General features: G+C 36.1%; 2 protein-coding genes across 2 annotated transcripts; both read left to right on the top strand.

Moving 5' to 3' along the window:
• The first annotated feature begins 1764 nt into the window (after window positions 1-1764).
• On the top strand, window positions 1765-10542 carry LOC139129100 (neuroblast differentiation-associated protein AHNAK-like). Its single transcript, XM_070694762.1, has 4 exons — window positions 1765-1899; window positions 4739-4893; window positions 9149-9362; window positions 9955-10542. The coding sequence occupies exons 2-4, from the start codon at window positions 4820-4822 to the stop codon at window positions 10540-10542; spliced, it is 876 nt and encodes a 291-aa protein (XP_070550863.1). The 5' UTR covers window positions 1765-1899; window positions 4739-4819.
• Window positions 10543-12578: 2036 nt separating this feature from the next.
• Window positions 12579-22645, top strand: LOC139129093 (uncharacterized). The gene is made up of 4 exons (XM_070694758.1): window positions 12579-12852; window positions 15590-16055; window positions 18874-19167; window positions 19756-22645. Exons 1-4 carry the CDS (start codon window positions 12616-12618, stop codon window positions 19986-19988), a joined length of 1230 nt encoding a protein of 409 aa, XP_070550859.1. The 5' UTR covers window positions 12579-12615; the 3' UTR covers window positions 19989-22645.
• The last annotated feature ends 217 nt before the right edge of the window (window positions 22646-22862 follow it).

Raw genomic sequence — 22862 nt, 5'->3', positions numbered from 1 at the left:
TCCAGCTATCAACCATAATTTTCCTGCTGTGACAAAAAATTTCTACATCCCTGAAATACCAAGCCATGTTGATGAAATACTTCATGTTTTGGCTGAGCAATGCCACTTTTTCACTGACTTTGCTGATGGGGAATTGATACTGTCTGGCAGGAAAAGGGATACAGGACTAAATGTTAATGTGAATAATGATATTAAATTTGCATATTCCCCACGAATCTAATGACAATAATTTTTAGGTATGAGAAAGAGAAACAAAGAAGCAGTGAAGAGACGCAGTAAGCTTAGGAGACAAAGAAAGAGAAGACTTGGAAAGTCACCAGGAAAGTTTCAGTCTACTTCAACATTGGAACCACCCCAGTTTGATTCAAAATCTGAACCACCCCAGTTTGATTCAACATCGGAACCACCCCAGTTTATCTCAACATCGGAACCACCCCAGTTTGATTCTTCATCAGAACCACCCCAGTATGCTTCATCAGAAGAACAATCTCAGAGTGATTCTCCTGAACTTGTAAACAAGGAAATTTGCGCAAAGGACTTTAATTACATCATTGACAGAGACCCACTTCATGCCAATTTTCTTAAGTGGAGAAAATTGAAGCGCCAACTTTCATATATAGAGAAAACTTGTCAGTAAGCATGCAAACACAAGTGTTTTCTAGTTATCAAATTATTGAAATTGTTCCATCATTGCATTGTGAGTGCATTATCAGGTTGTCAGTGTTTTATTATTGATATAGGTCATCTTGTCTAATTCAAATCCTCGCTGACTTACGGATGTTATGTACGTTTATAACCTTGCTGTGTAAATGGATTCTCATGGGCATTGTAACATCTATAACAGTTCATCATTGGATTCAGTTTTTAGCTGATGTCACTGTGGCGTTCGCGGTTTGTCAATGTGCAACTACATTTGCGAGGCAGATGTAGGCACACATGGAAAGCAAATGACACTATTTATACAAAGTGGAAATATAGATTTTGGAAAATTCAAGTGGTGACTGTTCAACACATTTATTATTCAATCAACAAAGTTTCAATGTTTGGCTGTAAAAATCTTGATTTGCATGGTTTTAGTCAGCATGAATATAATTCTTCAAAGTCGGCAAGCTTTACAGGTTTGTCTGGCATACACAATCACCCATGGCTTATCCATGAGTGATTGTGTATGCCAGACTACTAACGACTTATGCAGTCACACTCATAAAAAACATAAACATGTTCATTTCCCATGATATCCTGAATTGCGAGAAATACTGCATAATTAAGCCCACTGACTAAGGGTAAGTCAACATGCCTCAACTAGTTTCAAATTAAACATGGCACAATGACGTTCTCATTGTCTGGTAAACTGACTTTACTGTACGGTCATTCACATAAATTTGTTCTGCAGTAGGATCCAAAAGGTCAATATGACAGCTAAGCAGTGGTTTTTTTTCGTGTTGAGAGCCATTACTGTGGCAAAAAGAAAAATAAAGCAATAATTTGTCAGTATTTGTGAAATGCCTGATGAAATCAATAATATAGCAGCACATTATTGCTAATATCAAAAAGCACTGCACTACCACTCATTTGTTTGACACTTGTCTCTGATCTCCATGTATTTCAAAGCACAAATTAACAAGTGGCGACTGCGTCATCTTTGGTGACTTGTCCTTGCTAAATTTGAGATTTTGATGAAATACAGTCACATATTGAGTAAAAACACAATGCGCATGAATAGTATTACATGATATCATTATTTTTTATCACTTTTTCAGACAATGGCAGCTTACAGATCCAACCTGAGAAGTCGAGCAGGCAATAAAAAAGAGACTGCTGAACAAGTTGCAAGATCTTTTATTAGGAAAAAAATGGATCGATCTGGATGGTTTTGTGTGAAGCAAACAGAAACTAAAGGTTTGTACTGGTGTATTAAGTCCCCTATATACAGGTTATCCACAGGGTCTTTGGTCTACTTGTTTCTTTCATTGTATCTTGTAATTCACATGGTGAAATCAACCGTGAAAAAGGTAAATTAAATGTAATAAATTTCACAGTATAACTGACAAGTAAGTACATTATTGTATATCATTCATTGATGAAGGTGATTCTATTATAGTACGTAAAAATGATAGGGGGGTGTTATAAACAGATATAACCCAAAAATAGAAACATTGACACTCACTTAAAGCAAATTATGTAAATTATTCAAGCAAGAATTGTTCCATTTCAAACAACACCTACACAATTTTGACTGCCCTGTCAGATAGAATAGTTCAGTCACAAAAATAGAGGTGGATAACATCACTAAACTTGTCTTTATGTTGCATTTAAAATTTTAACAAAGGTGATAAGGAAAAGGGTCAAACAGTAAATTTTGTTTCAAATGTAATATTCCATTCCTACAGTACACTTGCCGGATATAATTTATACAACAATAAATTAAATCATTCCAGAAATCAATCAAATAATTTAGTGGAGGGAGAGGGGGTTGTATCTTACACATAAGCAGGGTCTTATTGGATGAGTGAGATTCACTTTTACATGTGTGGTATTTGAATATGTAAATCATGATATATTACTCTGCTGATAAGTATGACATTATGATCTACAAATCAAATACATCATTACAGATTTATGAATAGACAATATAACATAGGGTGTACAGAATGGAACTCTACTGCAAGCACCCCCATGCAGGAAGAGGATGATTTGTGATGGTAGATGTAAACAGGGTCAGTCCTTGGGGATGGTGAGGTTCTTAATGCATCTGTTTATTTTCTTTTATTTTATTTGTTAATTGTTTTATCTATTTCAACTGACAGTAGTGTTGACTTGATCAATATAGACCCTGTGAGTGCTGTATTTTTTTCCACCAAAATTTTACTGCAACATATTTTACAAGTTTTGATGAACTTTTCTGTAATTTTCATGATAATTTTGGAGCAAATGAACTCAACATTACATTGGCAACAATCAACATTTTTTGCAAAAATGTAACAAAAATTGACTTGGTAGGTATATTTTATAAGGGTGATAAAAGTGACTTTGGCGCTCAAAAGGTTAAAGGTGAGTAGCCAGTTTGTAGAGCAATTGAAAGAAATGGGGACCAGTAGATAATAAAGAAAGCAGTCATTTTGGAGTCAAAATCTGTATTTTAAATATCACTTATAAAATAAATGAAAAATATGAAATAAAATAGAATAAAATAGATAGTTTCGTGAAGAACCCAACCCCATCCCACTCCACCACAGGAACTGACCTGTCTTGTGTGATGTGTCATGTGAACTGGTTTATGCTACAAAGTGAAGGCATTAAAACATGCGTTCAGTTTGTTGTAAGTAAACTGGTTTTCATAGCAAAGTGAAGGTTTCAATGATAACACAGCTGGTGTTCTTTAGAAAACTGGTTTACATAGCAAAGTGAAGACATTAACTGGTTGACATTGTGTTAGTGTCTTTGTGTAAACTGGTTTATGCTAACAAAGTGAGGGCATAAAATTTGTACATTTGTATGCTCAGTATTGCAAATGGGTTGCTATTACAAAGAAGGTTTAAGGCAGCAAGGCATAGTTTGGCTGTAGCATACTATTATTTGGTACCTCTACCAGATGATAGGTAGATTGACCGAAATTCAACCCATGTGTATTCATTGAATCTTAAAGGATTTTTCAAGAAAATTATCACTAGGTATATTCCCTCTTATTTCGTTAAACGATTTTAGTTGAAAATGAAAATTAGAGTGTGATTCTGCAGGTATTTTACAGTGCTTAGTGCAGTAGACAGAAATGGTGGTTCGCGGGTCCCTTGAAACTGACCACAGTGAATGTGCAGAGGCTACAGAAACATGCTAGTTGGGATACCTCGAACCTGCAAAAAAGTGTCAGCCGGCCCTAACATGTTTTCAGCGACAGCAAATTTCTTTTGTTCTCAATGGCAGATGTAGAAGAAGTACCAATATTCATTTTAAAAATGTTAAATTCTTATAAAGTTTCTTAAGTTAGCAGTCTTTATGAGAAACCCAATTGTCAGAAAAACAAAAATCTGACAAAAAATCACCATCCAAGATTCCTTTCTACATTTAGTCAATCATTTTAGTGTTCAAATCCCTGAGGAATGATGAAGTGTCAAGTATTCTACTTGTCAACACAGCCGATGGATGGGTAATGATCATTGCTATTGTTTACAAATAAATTCTTGTCCAGCCTTGAATTCAATTTTCAACAACAACAATGCGACTATATATATATATATATATATATATATATATATATATATATATATATATATATATATATATATATATATATATATATATATATATATATATATATATATATATATATATATATATATATATATATATATATATATATATATATATATATATATATATATGTAGGCTGTGTTGATAAGCTGAACATTGTGCATTTCACCATGCTTCATGGATTTGAAATTGAAAGTGTACTTTGATAAAGAATAAAAATACTAAAAAACTCACAGTTACCTACCATAACTTCTGAGATTAAATCTATGATTCTTAATTTATGAATTGATTAGACATCAGGCATATTTGTGATCTGTGAAGATGTCAATTATCAGTTATGCAGACCAGTATGAACTGTATATATCCTGCAATAGTTCTTAATTAATGTAAACTAGGTCATATGTAGTACAAAGCAACACCATGATAGTACAGTACTTTGTTACAGTAGAGCACTCTAGAAATACTCTTTGCTATTTTTATTTCATTGTAGGAAGAGGTGTCTTTGCTGTTATATCGATTAAAGCTGGAGAGTTTTTAATGGAATATTCAGGTGAACTAATATCGGGAGAAGATGGGAACGAAAGGGAAGAGAACACGTTCAGTGTATATCAATATTTTTTTTAAGTTCAAGAATAAGGATTTCTGGTATGTACATGAACAATCTAATTTATAGTAATTATAAGTTGTATTTATTGTGTCAAAAAATTTGTATTGAAGTAGCTAAGTTCTGAGTCATTGCCTTTACTAAATTTCAGGTTGTGTTGCTTAAGAAAAAAATATTGTGAGCATTTTGAAGCTGACTTCCCTTACACAGGAGTGATAGTCATGCATAGGGTATGATTTATCATGGTAAATATTGTTCATTGTTATCAGTGAATTATTTTCAGTCCAAAATATCAACTTGTAGTGTGTGCATTCCGAACTACCAAATATCAAGGGGAAATGAGTAAATGTATCAGTCACAAGAACTCTACTAGGTGATTTGTTTGGAGAAGTTTGGAAAAATTGCTCTTTTTGGCATGGAGGTTGCTTACAGTGATCCAAGAGTGGGTATAATTAAGTTTCAGAAGTCAAATATGAGCCTTACAAATAGTTTTCACCACATGAAACTGACAACCTGCGGAACATACATGATGACAACATATCTCTCAAGATATGATAATTTTCTTGTATTGACTGCCTCCCTACACTATACACTGACTGAGACAATATTGGTCCCATCAAAAGAGTGACATAATTTTTGAATTTTTTAGTCATAATTGACCATTATATAGAAGCTTCTGGAATAGGTAAGCACCCATCTACCGGGGGTATATGTGTGTATGTACATATATGTATGTATGTATGTATGTATGTATGTATGTATGTATGTATGTATGTATGTATGTATGTATGTATGTATGTATGTATGTATGTATGTATTTGTGTGTGTGTGTATTTATGTATTATGTATGTATGTATGTCAGTGTGTGGGGATGTCTACTCAATTTAATATTTTGAGGACCAAAATACCTATGGACTTGATATTTGAAGTGTATATGCATGATGGGTAAATGGCTGGATTTTTTTTCTTTTTATGTATGCGTATGCCTCAAAAATATTTAAAATAGATCAAGAAGGGGAATGCCATATTTGGTAAAAAAGTCTTCTCCATACCCGCCAATCAGATGCAATAGATGAAACTGTATTTCTTAGACAATTTTTGTCATTTTTTGTTGCAAAAATCTTAAAAAGTCTTCAAAACCATTCTTCAAACAGCTTTGATATTTGACATTTGCACAGGGGTGACCTCAGTGAGAATGCTGAAATTGTGCTGAAGTAGGCAAATATGAGGTAATGTAATTTTGGGGCAAAATGTTTTGTTTTGTGAAAGTTGTAGCCAGACAGCTTTCATATTTTGGTATATAGGTCACTAGGGATGACAGAATAACACATATCTTGTGAGCATAAAAATCTCATTTCAGGTGACAGAAATGAGATTTTATGCTCCAAGCTATGTGTATATATAATGGCCGGGAGGATATTCGTATTGGTTGAAAAGGTCTGCGTGTAGTCAATTTGGTCGCACTTTTTCTGTCTGTCTGTCTGTCTGTCAGTAGTAAAGGCCTGAAAACTTGAGCAGTTACCTCAGTGATGTGTAGATGGGATGTGCACTATAGATGTGAGATTGTTCAAATGAAGTTTTCAGTCATTGTGATTATCTCTACAACAATGTAAACTTTCAAGTGAAACGTTTACATTGCTATATATTCTATTTAGAGCCTCTCTGTATGGCAGTAAGATCTCAGGTAGAATAAACATTATTGTGAAAAAATTATGGTGGGAGGAACGCTGGCTGTTCTATCTAAGAGAACCCATTTTGTTGCCATACTGATAGATAGATGGCATAGTGTGTCCTCACGTTTATTAATTTAACACCATCTAAAATTTAAAACCAACTAAAATTTAACACCAACAAACTAATATCTTATCTAAGACAAATACGTCAAATGCTTTTAAATTTTTATCAGAAACAAAAAGTGCTTACTGTCAACATGGCATGTACTTCCACTTAAGTTTGTTGCAATCAGGAAACCAATTAGACATTGATATTTCTCAATGATATGTTCAACATATAAAAGCAGTGTAGGTGTTGTTTAATAGTTACATCCTCATCAATTTATTTGGTGTATGTGTTGCATGTGTCTTTCTCTTTTAAGCTCATAGTTGGTATGTATATAAATACCAAAGAGAGCTTATTTGGTGAGTCGGTGGCGTCTGTATGTCTGTCTGTATGTATGTGGGTGTGTATGTGCAGATGAATGTCCATCACACGCAAAAGCTCCAATACCACCTAAGCTACCATATCAGTATTTGGTGTACAGGTAGACGCAGAGGTTGAGATATGCGTTGTTCAAATGAACACGTCAGCGTCAAAAATGTGCAAATGAGGTAAGAAAAAGGGAAATTCTGCAAATGTGCATCCATATCACTAGCGCAAATAAGATTGCGTTCTGTAACTACAACATACATGTACATATGGCCTAGGGATTTATATTGCCGATAGATTTCTCGAAATGTTGCATATCATCTTTTTACAAGCTTAGAAGCTGTTTGCAAATAATGTGGTGAAATTTCAATATTTGTGTTTTTAGGACAATTTTTGCCTTTTTTTGATCAAAACATCTATTTCTCTGTAGCAGTATGTCCAACTTTCGTCATTCTTGTTTTTCTGGTTTAAATACTTCTTGTTGTTTTTCTGGTTGTACTGTGCAGAAATCATTGTCATAACATCAACATAGAATTTTCCTGCACTGAACAGATAGAAACAACATTTATTGTTGATCTTTGGTACGCATACTGGTATGTATACCAATTCTGATCAAATGTGAGCGACACCATATAATTGCGGTATTTTTTTTTAAGTAAGCTTTCCTTCAAATTACCGGAAAATGTCAGCTTGTGCTGCAGTAATTTTCACTACTGACCAACAAAGTTAAAAGCTTGTGTTCAAAATGGACTACTGCTTAAGAATTTAAACTTCAAAAGCACTTAAGGGGGCGCTGCACCCAACACAGCATATTTTGCTCAAAATCACTTTTCGCAAATATTCATTCAATTTTAATTAATTTGCTAACCCAAGATTAACATATTGGTAGGGTTCACCCTTTAGCTTGTCAAGCAGTTGTAAGTTACATGATACGGAAGTGTCAATTTATGCAAATGTATGCAAATCTCCTGATTTCCTGGCTTCTTTTTCCTCCCAATTTCAAAAATTCCAAAGAATTTAACTCCACTCTGGCTGGATCAAATTTTCTGAAATTTTACATCATGTTCTTTAAAGGCTACATAACAAAACGACTATTTTGTTTGGCAATAAAGTTCTTACATTTTCAATAAGAGGCATTTTAATTTTGCTAATCATGATTTTAATCACTTGTTTTAGTGTCAGTCTTTCAACCCTTGCCATTTTAGAATGAGGATAATTAATGCAAAACAAAAAAGTCATTTTTTTATACATATACTCTTCTTTCTAATGAAATATTACATTTCAGAAAATAGTGTCAAGTTTTTTACTTAAATTAATTTTTATCATTAATACCAAAATTAAGGTTTTTTACCCCAAATATACACCCACTTCATTCTACGAGTAAACTACTTCTATCATACTAAACTTTAGAGTCTCTGCTTTTTGAAAATATATAGTATGAGGGGGTTTCCTTGTCATCTTTGATGAGAAATGTTGCTTTGAAAAAAACTGTGTTGACAACATCCAGCTCCACCTTAAAGGTATACGGTCACCTGTTCCAATTTTGAAACAGTTACCATGGAAAGAGAAAATCTAACCAATTACAGAGTTTAAGCGGGTAGCTGCTTTTTAAAATCAGCGCCCTTACATGGGCATTTTGAATACCAAGGAATGCCCCCTTGACCATATATAGGCATATTTAGATTACAGGTGACTGTATACTTTTAACCTGTGCTAACATTGTTGCACTTTTATTTGTTAAATGAGAGCAACACATTGCCCTTAGAAGTAAAAAGGTTACAAATGCTAGTCAAATTCAATAATATAGTTACCATGCAAGTACAACTAGGTAAGGAGGGAAACAGCCGCCTCCTTCTGGGTGTATATTGCATATCCCAAATTTGGGATGTGCGAAATCTCCTAATTTAGAAAAAAGTATTTATTATGATAGTCAAATGTGTTGAAACTGTAACACAAGGAAATATGCTAATATTGAAATTGAGTCAAATGTGTTGAAACTGTAAAACAAGGAAATACGCTAATATTGAAATTGAGTCACATTTTAGATGTCAGTCTTGACAGTCTCTTCGCAGATGGTGAGATATGCCACCAGCTGGTACATGGATGTGTATGTATACTACACGTATGACATCATTGTTTTCTTATTTACAGCATTGATGCAACTCAGGAACCAGGTTCACATGAGAGGATGTTGGGTCGACTTGTTAATCATGGTAGAAAGAATGAAGTGAATGCTAAGATGAAAGTGATTGTGAATGATCATGAACAGCCAACATTATGCCTGTTTTCAACAAAACTTATCAAACCTGGACAAGAGGTTCTTTATGATTATGGAATCAATAATCTACCATGGGAAAATCCTAAGGTAATATTTATTCCCCCTCCCACAAGTCACATATGACCCCTTAGCCTGTAAATACTATCAAGGCTGTCTGAAATGAGCATGTTTATGATATGATATTAATTATCTAATGATTTGTGTACCCTACTTACTGCAGTAGTTGCTGCTCTGTTTAATTTTTTTCTATAGTGTACTTGTCATACATAATGGTCTATGTAATCCCTGGCATCTGAAGACAACAAGTAATACATGTAGTCTGGTTGCAGCTACATGTACCATGGTGTTTTCCTCATTCGCTGTCAGACATACAGTCTAGTACCCCGGACCAGATCACGCTAAACCAATAAAGAAAGCTATTTGCATGTCAAAGGGCTTGCTTACGCTGCATAATCATGTGATCATGATTTTGATGTCATAGAAGTCAATTACTTCACTCGATTCTAAACTGATTGGCCGTTGCAATGACTTGAGTGTTACATGCCCAAAATGGAAAGACCAAATATTTATGAGCAAAAAAAGATGGGAATATTAACGACCAGATATAAGAGTATTATACACATACCAGTAGTATTTCTTATTTAACTTCAAAACAGTGATTTTGTTCTTTACTTGGTAGCTATCTGCTGTAGCTGGAACTCATACCAAAAGAGCCAAATCCTCAAATGATGTAACATTGCAGAATATAAAGAAACAATCACCTGATGAAGGACCTGATTGGCAAACATACTTTCCAAGTTCAGAGATCAAGTCCAATGTTGTTACAATGGACAATATTGAGTTGTCATCACCTGATGAAAAACCTGATTGCAAAATACTCTTGCCAAGTTCAGAGGTCAAGTCTAATGATGTTACAATGGACAATATTGAGTTGCAATCAACTGATGAAGGACCTGATTGCAAAACACACTTGCCAAGTTCAGAGGTCAAATCCAATGATGTTTCAATGGACAATATTGAGTTGCCATCACCTGGTGAAGGACCTGATTGCAAAACAAACCTGCCAAGTTCAGAGGTCAAGTCCAATGATGTTACAATGGACAATATTGAGTTGCCATCACCTGATGAAGGACCTGATTGCAAAACACACTTGCCAAGTTCAGAGGTCAAGTCTAATGATGTTACAATGGACAATATTGAGTTGCCATCACCTGGTGAAGGACCTGATTGCAAAACAACTGCCAAATTCAGAGGTCAAGTCCAATGATGTTACAATGGACAATATTGAGTTGCCATCACCTGGTGAAGGACCTGATTGCAAAACAAACCTGCCAAGTTCAGAGGTCAAATCCAATGATGTTACAATGGACAATATTGAGTTGCCATCACCTGGTGAAGGACCTGATTGCAAAACAACCTGCCAAGTTCAGAGGTCAAATCCAATGATGTTTCAATGGACGATATTGAGTTGCCATCACCTGATGAAGGACCTGATTGCAAAAAAACCTGCCAAGTTCAGAGGTCAAGTCTAATGATGTTACAATGGACAATACTGAGTTGCCATCACTTGATGAAGGACCTGATTGCAAAAAAAACTTGCCAAGTTCAGAGGTCAAATCCAATGATGTTTCAATGGACAATACTGAGTTGCCATCACCTGATGAAGGACCTGATTGCAAAACACACTTTCCAAGTTCAGAGGTCAAATCCAATGATGTTACAATGGACAATACTGACTTGTCCATCACCTGGTGAAGGACCTGATTGCAAGAACACACTTGCCAAGTTCAGAGGTCAAATCCAATGAAGTTTCAATGGACAATACTGAGTTGCCATCACCTGATGAAGGACTGATTGCAAAACACACTGTCCAAGTTCGAGGTCAAGTCCAATGATGTTACAATGGACAATATTGAGTTGCCATCACCTGGTGAAGGACCTGATTGCAAAACACACTTTACAAGTTCGGAGGTCAAGTCCAATGATGTTACAATGGACAATATTGAGTTGCCATCACCTGGTGAAGGACCTGATTGCAAAACAACACTTGCCAGTTCAGAGGTCAAGTCCAATGATGTTTAAATGGACAATACTGAGTTGCCATCAACTGATGAAGGACCTGATTGCAAAACACACTTGCCAAGTTCAGAGGTCAAATCCAATGATGTTACAATGGACAATATTGAGTTGCCATCACCTGATGAAGGACCTGATTGCAAAACACACTTGCCAAGTTCAGAGGTCAAGTCTAATGATGTTACAATGGACAATACTGAGTTGCCATCACCTGATGAAGGACCTGATTGCAAAACACACTTGCCAAGTTCAGAGGTCAAATCCAATGAAGTTTCAATGGACAATATTGAGTTGCCATCACCTGATGAAGGACCTGATTGCAAAACACACTTGCCAAGTTCAGAGGTCAAGTCCAATGATGTTACAATGGACAATACTGAGTTGCCATCACCTGATGAAGGACCTGATTGCAAAACACACTTGCCAAGTTCAGAGGTCAAATCCAATGAAGTTTCAATGGACAATATTGAGTTGCCATCACCTGATGAAGGACCTGATTGCAAAACACACTTGCCAAGTTCAGAGGTCAAATCCAATGAAGTTTCAATGGACAATATTGAGTTGCCATCACCTGATGAAGGACCTGATTGCAAAACACACTTGCCAAGTTCAGAGGTCAAATCCAATGAAGTTTCAATGACAATATTGAGTTACCATCACCTGATGAAGGACCTGATTGCAAAACACACTTGCAAAGTTCAGAGTCAAGTCCAATGATGTTACAATGGACAATATTGAGTTGCCATCACCTGATGAAGGACCTGATTGCAAAACACACTTGCCAAGTTCAGAGGTCAAATCCAATGATGTTACAATGGACAATATTGAGTTGCCATCACCTGGTGAAGGACCTGATTGCAAAACACACTTGCCAAGTTCAGAGGTCAAGTCCAATGATGTTACAATGGACAATATTGAGTTGCCATCACCTGGTGAAGGACCTGATTGCAAAACACACTTGCCAAGTTCAGAGGTCAAGTCCAATGATGTTACAATGGACAATATTGAGTTGCCATCACCTGGTGGGGGACCTGATTGCAAAACACACTTGCCAAGTTTAGAGGTCAAGTCCAATGATGTTACAATGGACAATATTGAGTTGCCATCACCTGGTGAAGGACCTGATTGCAAAACACACTTGCCAAGTTCAGAGGTCAAGTCCAATGATGTTACAATGGACAATATTGAGTTGCCATCACCTGATGAAGGACCTGATTGCAAAACACACTTGCCAAGTTCAGAGGTCAAGTCCAATGATGTTACAATGGACAATATTGAGTTGCCATCACCTGATGAAGGACCTGATTGCAAAACACACTTGCCAAGTTCAGAGGTCAAATCCAATGAAGTTTCAATGGACAATATTGAGTTGCCATCACCTGATGAAGGACCTGATTGCAAAACACACTTGCCAAGTTCAGAGGTCAAGTCCAATGATGTTACAATGGACAATATTGAGTTGCCATCACCCGGTAAAGGACCAAAGTGCCAAAATCAACCGGTAAGGTCACAAGTTAATGAGAAGCCAACTATTTTTTATATCAGATTTGTGTTCATCATTTACAGTTATATGAAAATTTGAAATTTCTGTTGGTTCTATTGAGCAACTTATGAATCAAACCACTTGTCAGAGAATTCATCTGTTAAAGCTACAGTGTCTCAATGTAATTGTTTATTGGCGTGGAGACTGAGTCCAAAGTAACGGTCCTTTGAGCTGGAAATCCTTGGCAACAATCAACACATTTACCGGTACACTCGTTCAGTTTGCTGGGGAGTCTGTTTATTTATGTACCATTTCAGTGGCACAGAAGAAGAAACACAAACAAGCATGTATGACTCTCTAGCGTGACTTTACTGTGTGAGGCATCGTTGTTACGGCAAAATTGTACGCGTTTGGAAGTGCTTGCTTGTTTCTGTAGGTTCACTCGAAGTAAATTTTCAGGTTTTTGATCGTAATGAGATGAGATCGAATGTAAGGAATTACATGTACTGGTATATGTCCAAATTTGGCGCAAATGATGGCTCAATTTCAGGCTAAGTTGATTTTTAGTCCCAACGGACGAAGTCCGGGGTGACATAGATTGGGTCATGTCCGTCTGTCCGTCCGTCCGTTCACGCAGATATCTCAGACATGCCCTGGTCAATTTCTTTCAAACTTTGCACAATGATAGTACCCTACCCCATACAGATGCATGTCGATTTGTTTCACAATGCGATCAAATTTGGCCGTGTTAGAGGACTTTTTAGTTTACACCTCCATAGACTCCCATGTACAAGGCAGTTCTCCATAGACTCCAATGTATAAGTCAGTTCTCCATAGACTCCCACGTATAAGGCCAAGAAAAATAAAAATTTAGTTTCTCATCGTATTCATATTGCAAAAAGGATGCAGTGACACAGTTTTTAGTCCCCACGGATGAAGTCCAGGGGGCTTATAGATTGGGTCATGTCCGTCCGTTTGTCCATCCGTGAGTCCATCCGTTCACGCAGATATCTCAGACATGCCATGGTCAATTTCTTTCAAACTTTGCACAAGGAAAGTACCCTACCCCGTACAGATGCACATCGATTGCTTTTGTGATACGATCCAAGATGGCCGCCAGACGGCCATTTTGTTACGATTTTTTTTGTGTTTTCAGCCATAACTGAGGCATATCTCAACTGATTTCTTTCAAATTTGGTACAAGGGCATTGATCTATGTCATACATATGCATATTGATTTTTGTTGTAATATGATCCAAGATGGCCACCAGGCAGCCGTTTTGTTACAATTTTTTCGTGTTTTAAGCCATAACTAAGGCATATCTGAACCGATTTCTTTCAAATTGGGTACAAGGGCACAGATCTTTGTCATAGCAGCCATTTCAGTACGATTTTTTTTGTGTGTTTTGAGCCATAACTCAGACATGTCTCAACAGATTTCTTTCAAAATTGGTACAAGGACATACAGATATAGTCATACATGAGAATGTTGATTTTTGTTGTGATAGATCCAATATATGGCTACCAGTTGGCCATTTTGTTTTCCATAATACAATGCAAGATGGCCACCTGACTGGCATTTCACTGCCAGTTTCCCATTTTTTTCCACAATACAATCAAAGATGGGCACCTGATGGGCATTTCGCCTCCTGTATTTTATGGCTAAAGCTAGTAGATGTTTTGAATAATGTCAACTTGGCACATGGACAACACACTGTATCTTTTATTTGCACATAGAATATTTCAACAATATGATCAAATATGGCTGCCAGATGACTTTGTTTCATTTTGTTAATGGTGTTTCAGTCCCAGTGGACACAGTCTTGGGACTTGTTGTTTTTAGAGTGAATGTCCAAAGTACTACATCAAACTTTATGAAATATGGTACTGGTGATAATCTGTCAGTGTTAGGATAGGATGCAAAAATGTTTTGCAGCATCCTGTTGATCAAGTACTAATTGATTCATTTAATGACCTTTTGTAATTAGTATGGTGGCTTATATTGGTTTTATGTTTTCACCACCATGGAACTCATTTTTGGCCCATTAATTAAGCCCCATCTGTATCGCAGTATTTTTAATCACAGACCTAATTAATGAAGAGGACTCTTTCCTCTCAAAGGACTTGTAATTAAAGTACAAGTGGGGACTGTGTCATTGTCAATGACTTGTTAGGAAAAGTCTGAGACACTATAGCTTTAATGTAGCAAAGTGGACCCAGGCTTTGTCATTGACCTCTGAATTGTTAATAGAGGTTTTCTTTTACTTAATGTTTAAAGTAAATTGAAACTGAAAAAAAACTGCAATGCCTTATGTTTTAATTTAATGAATTGATAAAATTTAACAAAGATGACAGATGAAAAATCAGATTGTGAGTGATATTGACATGCTGTCTGTTGATCATATGTTGTTTGCTGAAGCCTCCAGAAAAATTATTTTTATTGAATATTTTCAATTCAATTAATTACTCCCAGTAATTGACATTTACAATGAGCTGAAATACAAATTATAAAACCTTGTGGCTTAAAACCACAGGCCCCATTTTTTTCACCAAATCAGTTTCAAAAGTCTGAATGCTTTTAAGAAAATGTCAAAATTCGTTTGCTCAATCAGATTCAAAGTCAGTAAAACAGCAATAATGCAGAACCTGCAGGCAACATCTCCTAGCACAATTCTACACAATAAAAAATGAATCTTTTAGGATATGGTCTTAACGCCATACAGATATTAAAGTTGTATGACATTTCTATTTTCAGGATAGTCGATGGGCAGAAGCATTTACCAAATTGAATGAAGGTGATGGTCAAAGACAGATAAATGGTTTGCTATTTAGTAAACAGTGCAAAATAGCCACTGGAAGCAATGGAGCACAGGTATTCGTTGGAAAAATAAGTGATCAGTATGTTGCTGTCAAGAGAATAAACACTGATTTTGTGCAATCAGAATTGGAATTCTTTGATGCAGTTAAAGACTTGCAGATGTCTCATGTTCTAAAGTACATTTGCTACAGACAAGATGATGACTTCACATATTTTGCAAGTCAGTTATGTGAATATAATCTCAAAGAGCTAATTGAAGATAAGTCGTGTCCATTTCGTGACAGACTGGTACCAACTTTCTATAGACGTGTCGAGTTGTGCATACAATTTTTGACAGGGTTGAAGGAACTACATAGTGCTGATATTCTGCATAGAGATATCAAGCCAGAAAATGTGTTAATAGGTAAGACCATTGGATCTTTCTTCAAAGTATTTTCAACCAGTTACAGTGCAGGTCAATTTACCTTGGATTTTCAGTGTTTCACACAGACAGATTTCTTGACTATGAGAGATGTGTTTATGTATTCGCAACATCATATCAAAGGGTTGGCGTTGGCTGCCGCTTGTTGTTGACTACATGCACTTTTTTACCACATATTGACAATATTGCATTTGACAATGTCAAAGTGTATCACCTGTACCCAACAATTAGTAAAATTAACTGACTTGTGCAAATCTTTCTGTTGGGTAATATCTATATGGGATGGCGCCCAATAACCGTCAATGCACTGGCTGTAGTTTACGAGATGTTATATGTTACAAGAAAAGTAGGCAATTTACTTAATACTTATACACTTTGTTTTGAAATTGAGCCCATCTAACACTGGTCGGAATTTAATTTGATGGGTTTGAGTGCATGTTCACAAAATATTGATACATCTACATTTAATCCTTGGAAACATTTCGCTGAAAAGCGAACATGCAGTGGTGAAGGGAATGTACGAAACTTCTCTCGCAGTCAAGAAATATCTGAGGTATGTAAGGGTAGCTCAAACCCCCAACTGGGACTGTTTACTGGAACTCTGAGTTGGCTCAAAGTGCATTCTGGGACTGGTCCCAGTTGGCTTCTAGGACTGGTCCAAGTTGGCTCCCAGGACCAGTCCCAGATGCCTTCAAAATTCATTCTGGGACTGGTCCCACTTAGCCTCCAGGACCGGTCCCAGTCTGGGGATGGAGGGAGGGGTTGGCGAGAGTACTTGCTGGAGCCCATTTTAGACCTAAAATCTTGTTATTTTAGGACCCAATTTTATACTAAAGAGGTACAGTAGCTGAAGACAAAACAAAAAGTAAACAATGACCGAGGAAGTGAACAGCCCAACCACTCTATCAGATTTAAATCAGTTCAATGTTGACAATATACAGTCTGTGAATGCAAGCTAAATGCATGGGCTTTGTATAAAGTGTTAGGGACTGGTCAGTTTCTTCAGCCTGGGGGGGGGGGGTGGATTCATGGGGGGGTTTCACCCTGTTTTTGACTTTGGTGATAGGGGGGGTCACCATGTTTTTGAAATGCCCAATAGGGGGTCATTGTGTTTTTGAATTTTCAAACAGGCTCATCATTGCCTAAATGCTAGTGTCAGCCACAAATTTCATCATTCAGTTGTATTTTTCGGCGCGCCCTTTGGGCGCATAACTTTAATAATCAGTCATATTTTTCAGCACGCCCAACTTTAACATATCAAGCATACATACATCAGAGATATCTGTATGTTCAATATTTTTCAGCGTGCTCTTCAAGCTCATTACTTTAATATATCAGACATTTTTCAGCATGCCCTTCAGGTGCATGACTTTACTATACAAGGCATATATATCAGAGATATCAGGATGGTTCATATTTTTCGGCGCGCCACTTCGGGCGCAATACTTTAAAAAATCAGAGATATCTTGATGTTTGCTAAGCGAAAGTGTACCATTATGAAATCTGCATTTCATATGAAAAGGATGACAAATTCCTGATACTTTTCTGTTCTCTCTATGAGAATTCAGTATGAGAAAGCAACATGCACAAATATTTCACAATATATATTTGATACAGTGACTTATTTTAGGGATAGAAAAATGACAAGATATCTTTCCTTCTCATTGATGCAATTATTTTCCTTTGTGTCACAGGTTTTCTGTAGAAAGATGCTTTTTTATGAACAAAATAACAGTTAAAAAGGCAGTTTTTGTCATTATTAGCTGTGCTTTTATGGTTTCAATGTTACAAGAGAAGGTCCTCTCAGACACTGTACACATCAGATTTGGCTAAAAAAGCTCTCTATGGCTCCTCAGGAGATTTAATTGGATGGTTGGCAAGTCTTAACACCCATCAAAGTTTTTGATTCACTGCTTTTTCCTCTTTGATATTAATGATTGTCATCCATTTCTGTACAACAGTGCAGGACATCTGGTTAAGCATAGAAAGTGTGAAATACATTTACAGCTCATTCAAAATACAGCTCATTCAAAATGTACTGTATTCAAACTTTAAGATTTACACTTTGAAATTCCTATCTTACAACTGACATGTCAACAATTTCATTAAAACATAGAATGACTATTTAAAATATGAATATATGTAAAATGTAAAATATAATATATATACGTATATATATATATATAATATATATATAATATATATATATATATATATATATATATGTCCACCTTATTTGTTTTATACCTATGTCGCGCCGGGGGGTGGGGGGGGGGGGGGGGGGGGGGGGGGGGGGGGGGGGGGGGTCACCCTGTTTTTGAAATTTGGAAATGAGGGGGGTCACCCTGTTTTCAAAATTTGGAATAGGGGGGTCAGCCACTTTTTGACGTCGGCAAAAAATAATCCACCGGCCCCCCCGGCCAAGAACCCCCGGGCCGAAGAAACTGACCAGTCCCTTATTATAGAACCCAAAACAAAGACAATCATGATTGCCTTTTCACTTTCATAGTTCATGATATTCTGATTTTAACAAAAAGCGTCAAATTTGTAACATAAGTTTTGAGGATGGAAAAAGTTAGACAGGGCTGGACATTTCTAATACACTTTGTCTTTCATAAAATCTGAAAATACTTCTGCACTTGTGGGTGTGAAACAAAAAAAATATTTACTCTTGCCTAATCCTTTTAGTTAATAATCCTGATTTTATTGTCCTGGATATTGTAATCTTTGTATTTCCTGACCTACCATTGTACATCAGTGACTTGAACAGGCGCGGAATTATTCATTTCGTCTGTAACAGAGTTTATCGATGATGATGATGACGACGCTGGTGATGATGATGATGATGATGACAAAGATGATGAAGATGGTGATGTTGGTGGTGGTAATGAGGAGAAAAAAGGAGATGGTCATAATGAGTATGGTTCTATTGATACAGTCACTGGTCTTTGCTGTACCCAACCTCATTTGGCGTTGACATCAGCATCTGCAGTGACAGAAAATGCCACGTCTAGCATCACGTCCACCAGTCTAACTAGTTCTGTAGTGACAGACAGTGCTGAATTTGATGATAATTCAACAGAACAACCACAGAGTGAGTATGAAATCACATAGACTGTCGCAAACATCACACAGTGTTAAATGACCTAGTGATGAATTTGTCATCGATTAAAATGAAGCACTTCACTGAGAAGTTTCTCTCAGTGTGTAGATGACGTTTATTATGGCTCTTGTACGATGTAAACAAGTCTAATCTATAATGCGAAGTACAGGAAATGTTCTATTGGACAGTAAACCAAATTCATCATGTAAATGTAAATACAAACATAATCACTACTTAAATCATGTAAACCATATAGACATCCTTGTACATTACACGCATTCTTAGGCCTTTTTATGCACCAGGTTTTGTTTCTGTGGCTGCCTTCCATTTGACTCATTCTCGTTTTCCCATCATCCTTATGGGACAGTACCAATTCTGACAAATTTCCAGAGTCTAAAATGCATTCTTTTATCACATTAACTTACATTCACTAGCTTCACACTATTTGCCTATTTGAAGGCAAATTAAACTGCAAGACTCTTTCAATAATGCATGCTCATGACTTTTTGATATAAGTCGGTTGATATTGTATGAAGAATTTTTTTATCAAAAATTTATGAAATGTTTTATTTTCTACAGAACTAAATCAAAGACAGTCGCCTGAAAGAAAGTTGAGAGATTGGTCGTCAGCAGAGAATAAAGCCATCTATGACCATTTTGATGTGAATTTAAAAACGCTAAAATGTCCTGGCCGCGATGAAATTCTTTGCTGTATAAAGAAGTATCCAATTCTCCGTCGAAGACAATGGAGACAAATTAAAAGTCAAGTGTGGAATAAAATCAAACAATTGAAAAATATGAAATTGACATAGCATGAATGAGATCAAAGTTAGACCACAGTAGCTGTAACTTTTGACCATATTTTTCTCCCAGTATCATGAAGGAAATGAAGCCAGGTCCATCCATCTGTACCAATGCCTGTTTTACATGCTCATGCTGTACGTACAGATTGAAGTGGGAAAAATAGCCCTCTCTTCCGGTCAGAATAATAGTGCCCCTAGTGGCGAAAAGCTTAATTCCTTGTGTTTTGGCATGGGCTCACAGCAACTTAAAAATGGCGTATTACTTTAAAAATTGATTGCGTAATATAAATTACAATTTGTACATGCAGGTGTACATCAATTTCATGATCTGAATCAAGTTGCTGTGTTGCGTCTGTTGATGACAATACTTTACCAAAAACAATACAGAATATTGAGGATTATTTGTAGCCCATGATGTTACCTTCTTTATATATTTGATGCATGTCTAGCTTTCTAATTTTTAGTCCCCATGGACACTGTCCGGGGAGACTTATAGGTTTGGTCATGTCCGTCTGTCCGTCCATGTGTGCATCCGTCTGTCTGTGCGTCCGTCCGTTCACGAAGATATCTCAGAGATGCCTGGAGTGATTTCATTCAAACTTGGTACAAGGATTACTTCATATGTCATACATATGCATGTCAATTTGTTTTGTGATACGATCAAATATAGCAGCTATTTTGTTATGATTTTTTTTTCATGTACAGAGCCATAACTCAGGCACATCTCAACCCATTTTATTTAAAGTTTGTACAAGGACATTGACCTATATAATACATATGCACGTCAATTTGTTTCATGATATGATCCAATATGGCAGCATGGCGGCCATTTTTTTACAATTTTTTCATGTACTGAGCCATAAATCAGGCATTTTTTCAACTGATTTTATTCAATGTTGGTACAAGGACATTGACCTATGTCATGCACATACACATTGATTGTGTTTTGATACAATCCAATATAGCTGCATGGCGGCCATTTTTTAATGATTTTTTTCATGTAAGGAGCAATAACTCAGGTATATATCTCAACAGAATTTTTTCAAAGTTTGTACAGCGACATTGACCTATATGATGCATATGCACATCAATTTTTTTCTTGATATGATCCTATATGGCTTCCGTGCAGCCATTTTGTTACAATTTTTTCATGTACGGAGCCACAACTCGAGCAAGTCTCAACCGATTCTATTTAAAGTTGGTAAAAGGACATTGACCTCTGTCATGCATATCCAATTTGATTTGTTTTGTGATACGATCAAATATGGCAACCATGCGGCCATTTTGTTACAATTTTTTTTCATGTACGGAGCCACAACTCAGGCACATCTCAACCAACTTTATTCAAAGTTGGTACAAGGACATTGACCTATATCATACATATGCAAGTCATTTTGTTTCACAATATAATCCAATATGGCTGCATGGTGGCCATTTTGTTACAATTCTTTCATGTCCTTCACTCAGACATGTATCATTGGATTTTAAACTTGGTACAAGGACAGTGATCTATGTCATAAATATGCATGTCAATTTGTTTCACAGTCAGATGCAATATGGCTGCCTTGTGGCTATTTCGTTATTATTTTGTCATGTCCTCAGCTATAATTTGGAAATATATCAACAGATTTTTTTCAAAGTTAGTACAAGGACATTGACCTACCATAAGGACATTGACCTATCATGCTTTTCATAAATATGCATGTCTATTGGTTTCACAGTCCAATGCAATATAATGGCTGCCAGGTGGCCATTTTGTTACAATTTTTTCACTACAGAGCTATAACTCAGGACATATTTCCACTAGCATCATTCAAAGATGGCACAAGGACATTGACCTATGTCATACATATGCAAATCAATTTGTTTAACGGCATGTAGCAGTATCATGTGAATATTATACTGCATTAAATTTCATGAAACTTGGTACAGATGTTAAGCTCGCATTACTTTAACAATGAAAAAGACATTTATCAGTGTCAAGTTAGTTAATTTGTAATTGCATATGTAATGAACTTTCCTAATTAGAATGATATATCCACAGATACTGTGTTAAATTTGATGACACTTGGTAGAGATTTTGATCTCATAGTGTTGTAAATACAAATCAATGACACTTAGTGGTATCACTTGTATATGTAGAGTAATTGTTAGTTTGCATTTACATAGTGGATTTTAGTTTTTTTTAGCATGGATGTCCAAAGTACTGCATCAAAATTTATGAAATATGGTACCGGTGATAATCTGTCAGTGTTAGGATAGGATGCAAAAATGTTTGGCAGCATCCTTTAGATTAAGTACTAATCGATTCATTTTAATGACCTTTTGTAATTAGTATGGCGGCTTACATTGGTTTTATGGTTTCACCACCATTGAACTCAATTTTGGCCATTAAGCCCATTTTGTATCGTTGTATTTTTAATCACAGACCTAATTAATGAAGAGGACTCTTTCCTCTAAGAGTACTTGTAATTAAAGTACCCATTAACAAGTGGGGACTGTGTCATTGTCAATGACTTATTATCTGAGGAAAGATAATATAGCTTAACTACTGGTATTTGACATTGTTGCATTCGCTTCCATATGTATAGCGATGTTGATTGTAATGTTCCTTGTTTCATTGATGGCAATTAAGCATGTCATTAAAGCTATTTCATAAAATGCAATCAATGTTGTTCTCCTTTCTGTTTTGATTCAGTTACCAATGCAACTGAACTACAACTAACTAAAGTCATCAAACATATTTCTGTCTGTGCTAAAGCATGGATAGAAAATGTCAGAAAAGGTTTAGATAATGTTACTGATTCTGATAAAACTATAGTACTGACATAATGTTGGTATGTAAAACTTCTGGTGTAATGCCATGTTAATGGAAGCTATTCT

The sequence above is a fragment of the Ptychodera flava genome, unplaced genomic scaffold (genome assembly GCF_041260155.1).
Source record: "Ptychodera flava strain L36383 unplaced genomic scaffold, AS_Pfla_20210202 Scaffold_91__1_contigs__length_413411_pilon, whole genome shotgun sequence".
NCBI lineage: Eukaryota > Metazoa > Hemichordata > Enteropneusta > Ptychoderidae > Ptychodera > Ptychodera flava.
Note: the sequence above shows the minus strand (reverse complement) of the source record. Positions and strands in the feature narration are given on the sequence as shown.

What these genes read in the sequence shown, in the direction of transcription:
- LOC139129100 (XM_070694762.1), top strand. Translation starts at nt 4,820, where the DNA reads ATGGGAACGAAAGGGAAGAGAACACGTTCAGTGTATATCAATATTTTT. An exon ending in TTCAAGAATAAGGATTTCTG is followed by an intron (nt 4,894 to 9,148) that starts GTATGTACATGA and finishes TCTTATTTACAG; the next exon opens with CATTGATGCAACTCAGGAAC. An exon ending in TACCATGGGAAAATCCTAAG is followed by an intron (nt 9,363 to 9,954) that starts GTAATATTTATT and finishes TTTACTTGGTAG; the next exon opens with CTATCTGCTGTAGCTGGAAC.
- LOC139129093 (XM_070694758.1), top strand. Translation starts at nt 12,616, where the DNA reads ATGGACAATATTGAGTTGCCATCACCTGATGAAGGACCTGATTGCAAA. An exon ending in GCCAGAAAATGTGTTAATAG is followed by an intron (nt 16,056 to 18,873) that starts GTAAGACCATTG and finishes CGTCTGTAACAG; the next exon opens with AGTTTATCGATGATGATGAT. An exon ending in TTCAACAGAACAACCACAGA is followed by an intron (nt 19,168 to 19,755) that starts GTGAGTATGAAA and finishes TATTTTCTACAG; the next exon opens with AACTAAATCAAAGACAGTCG.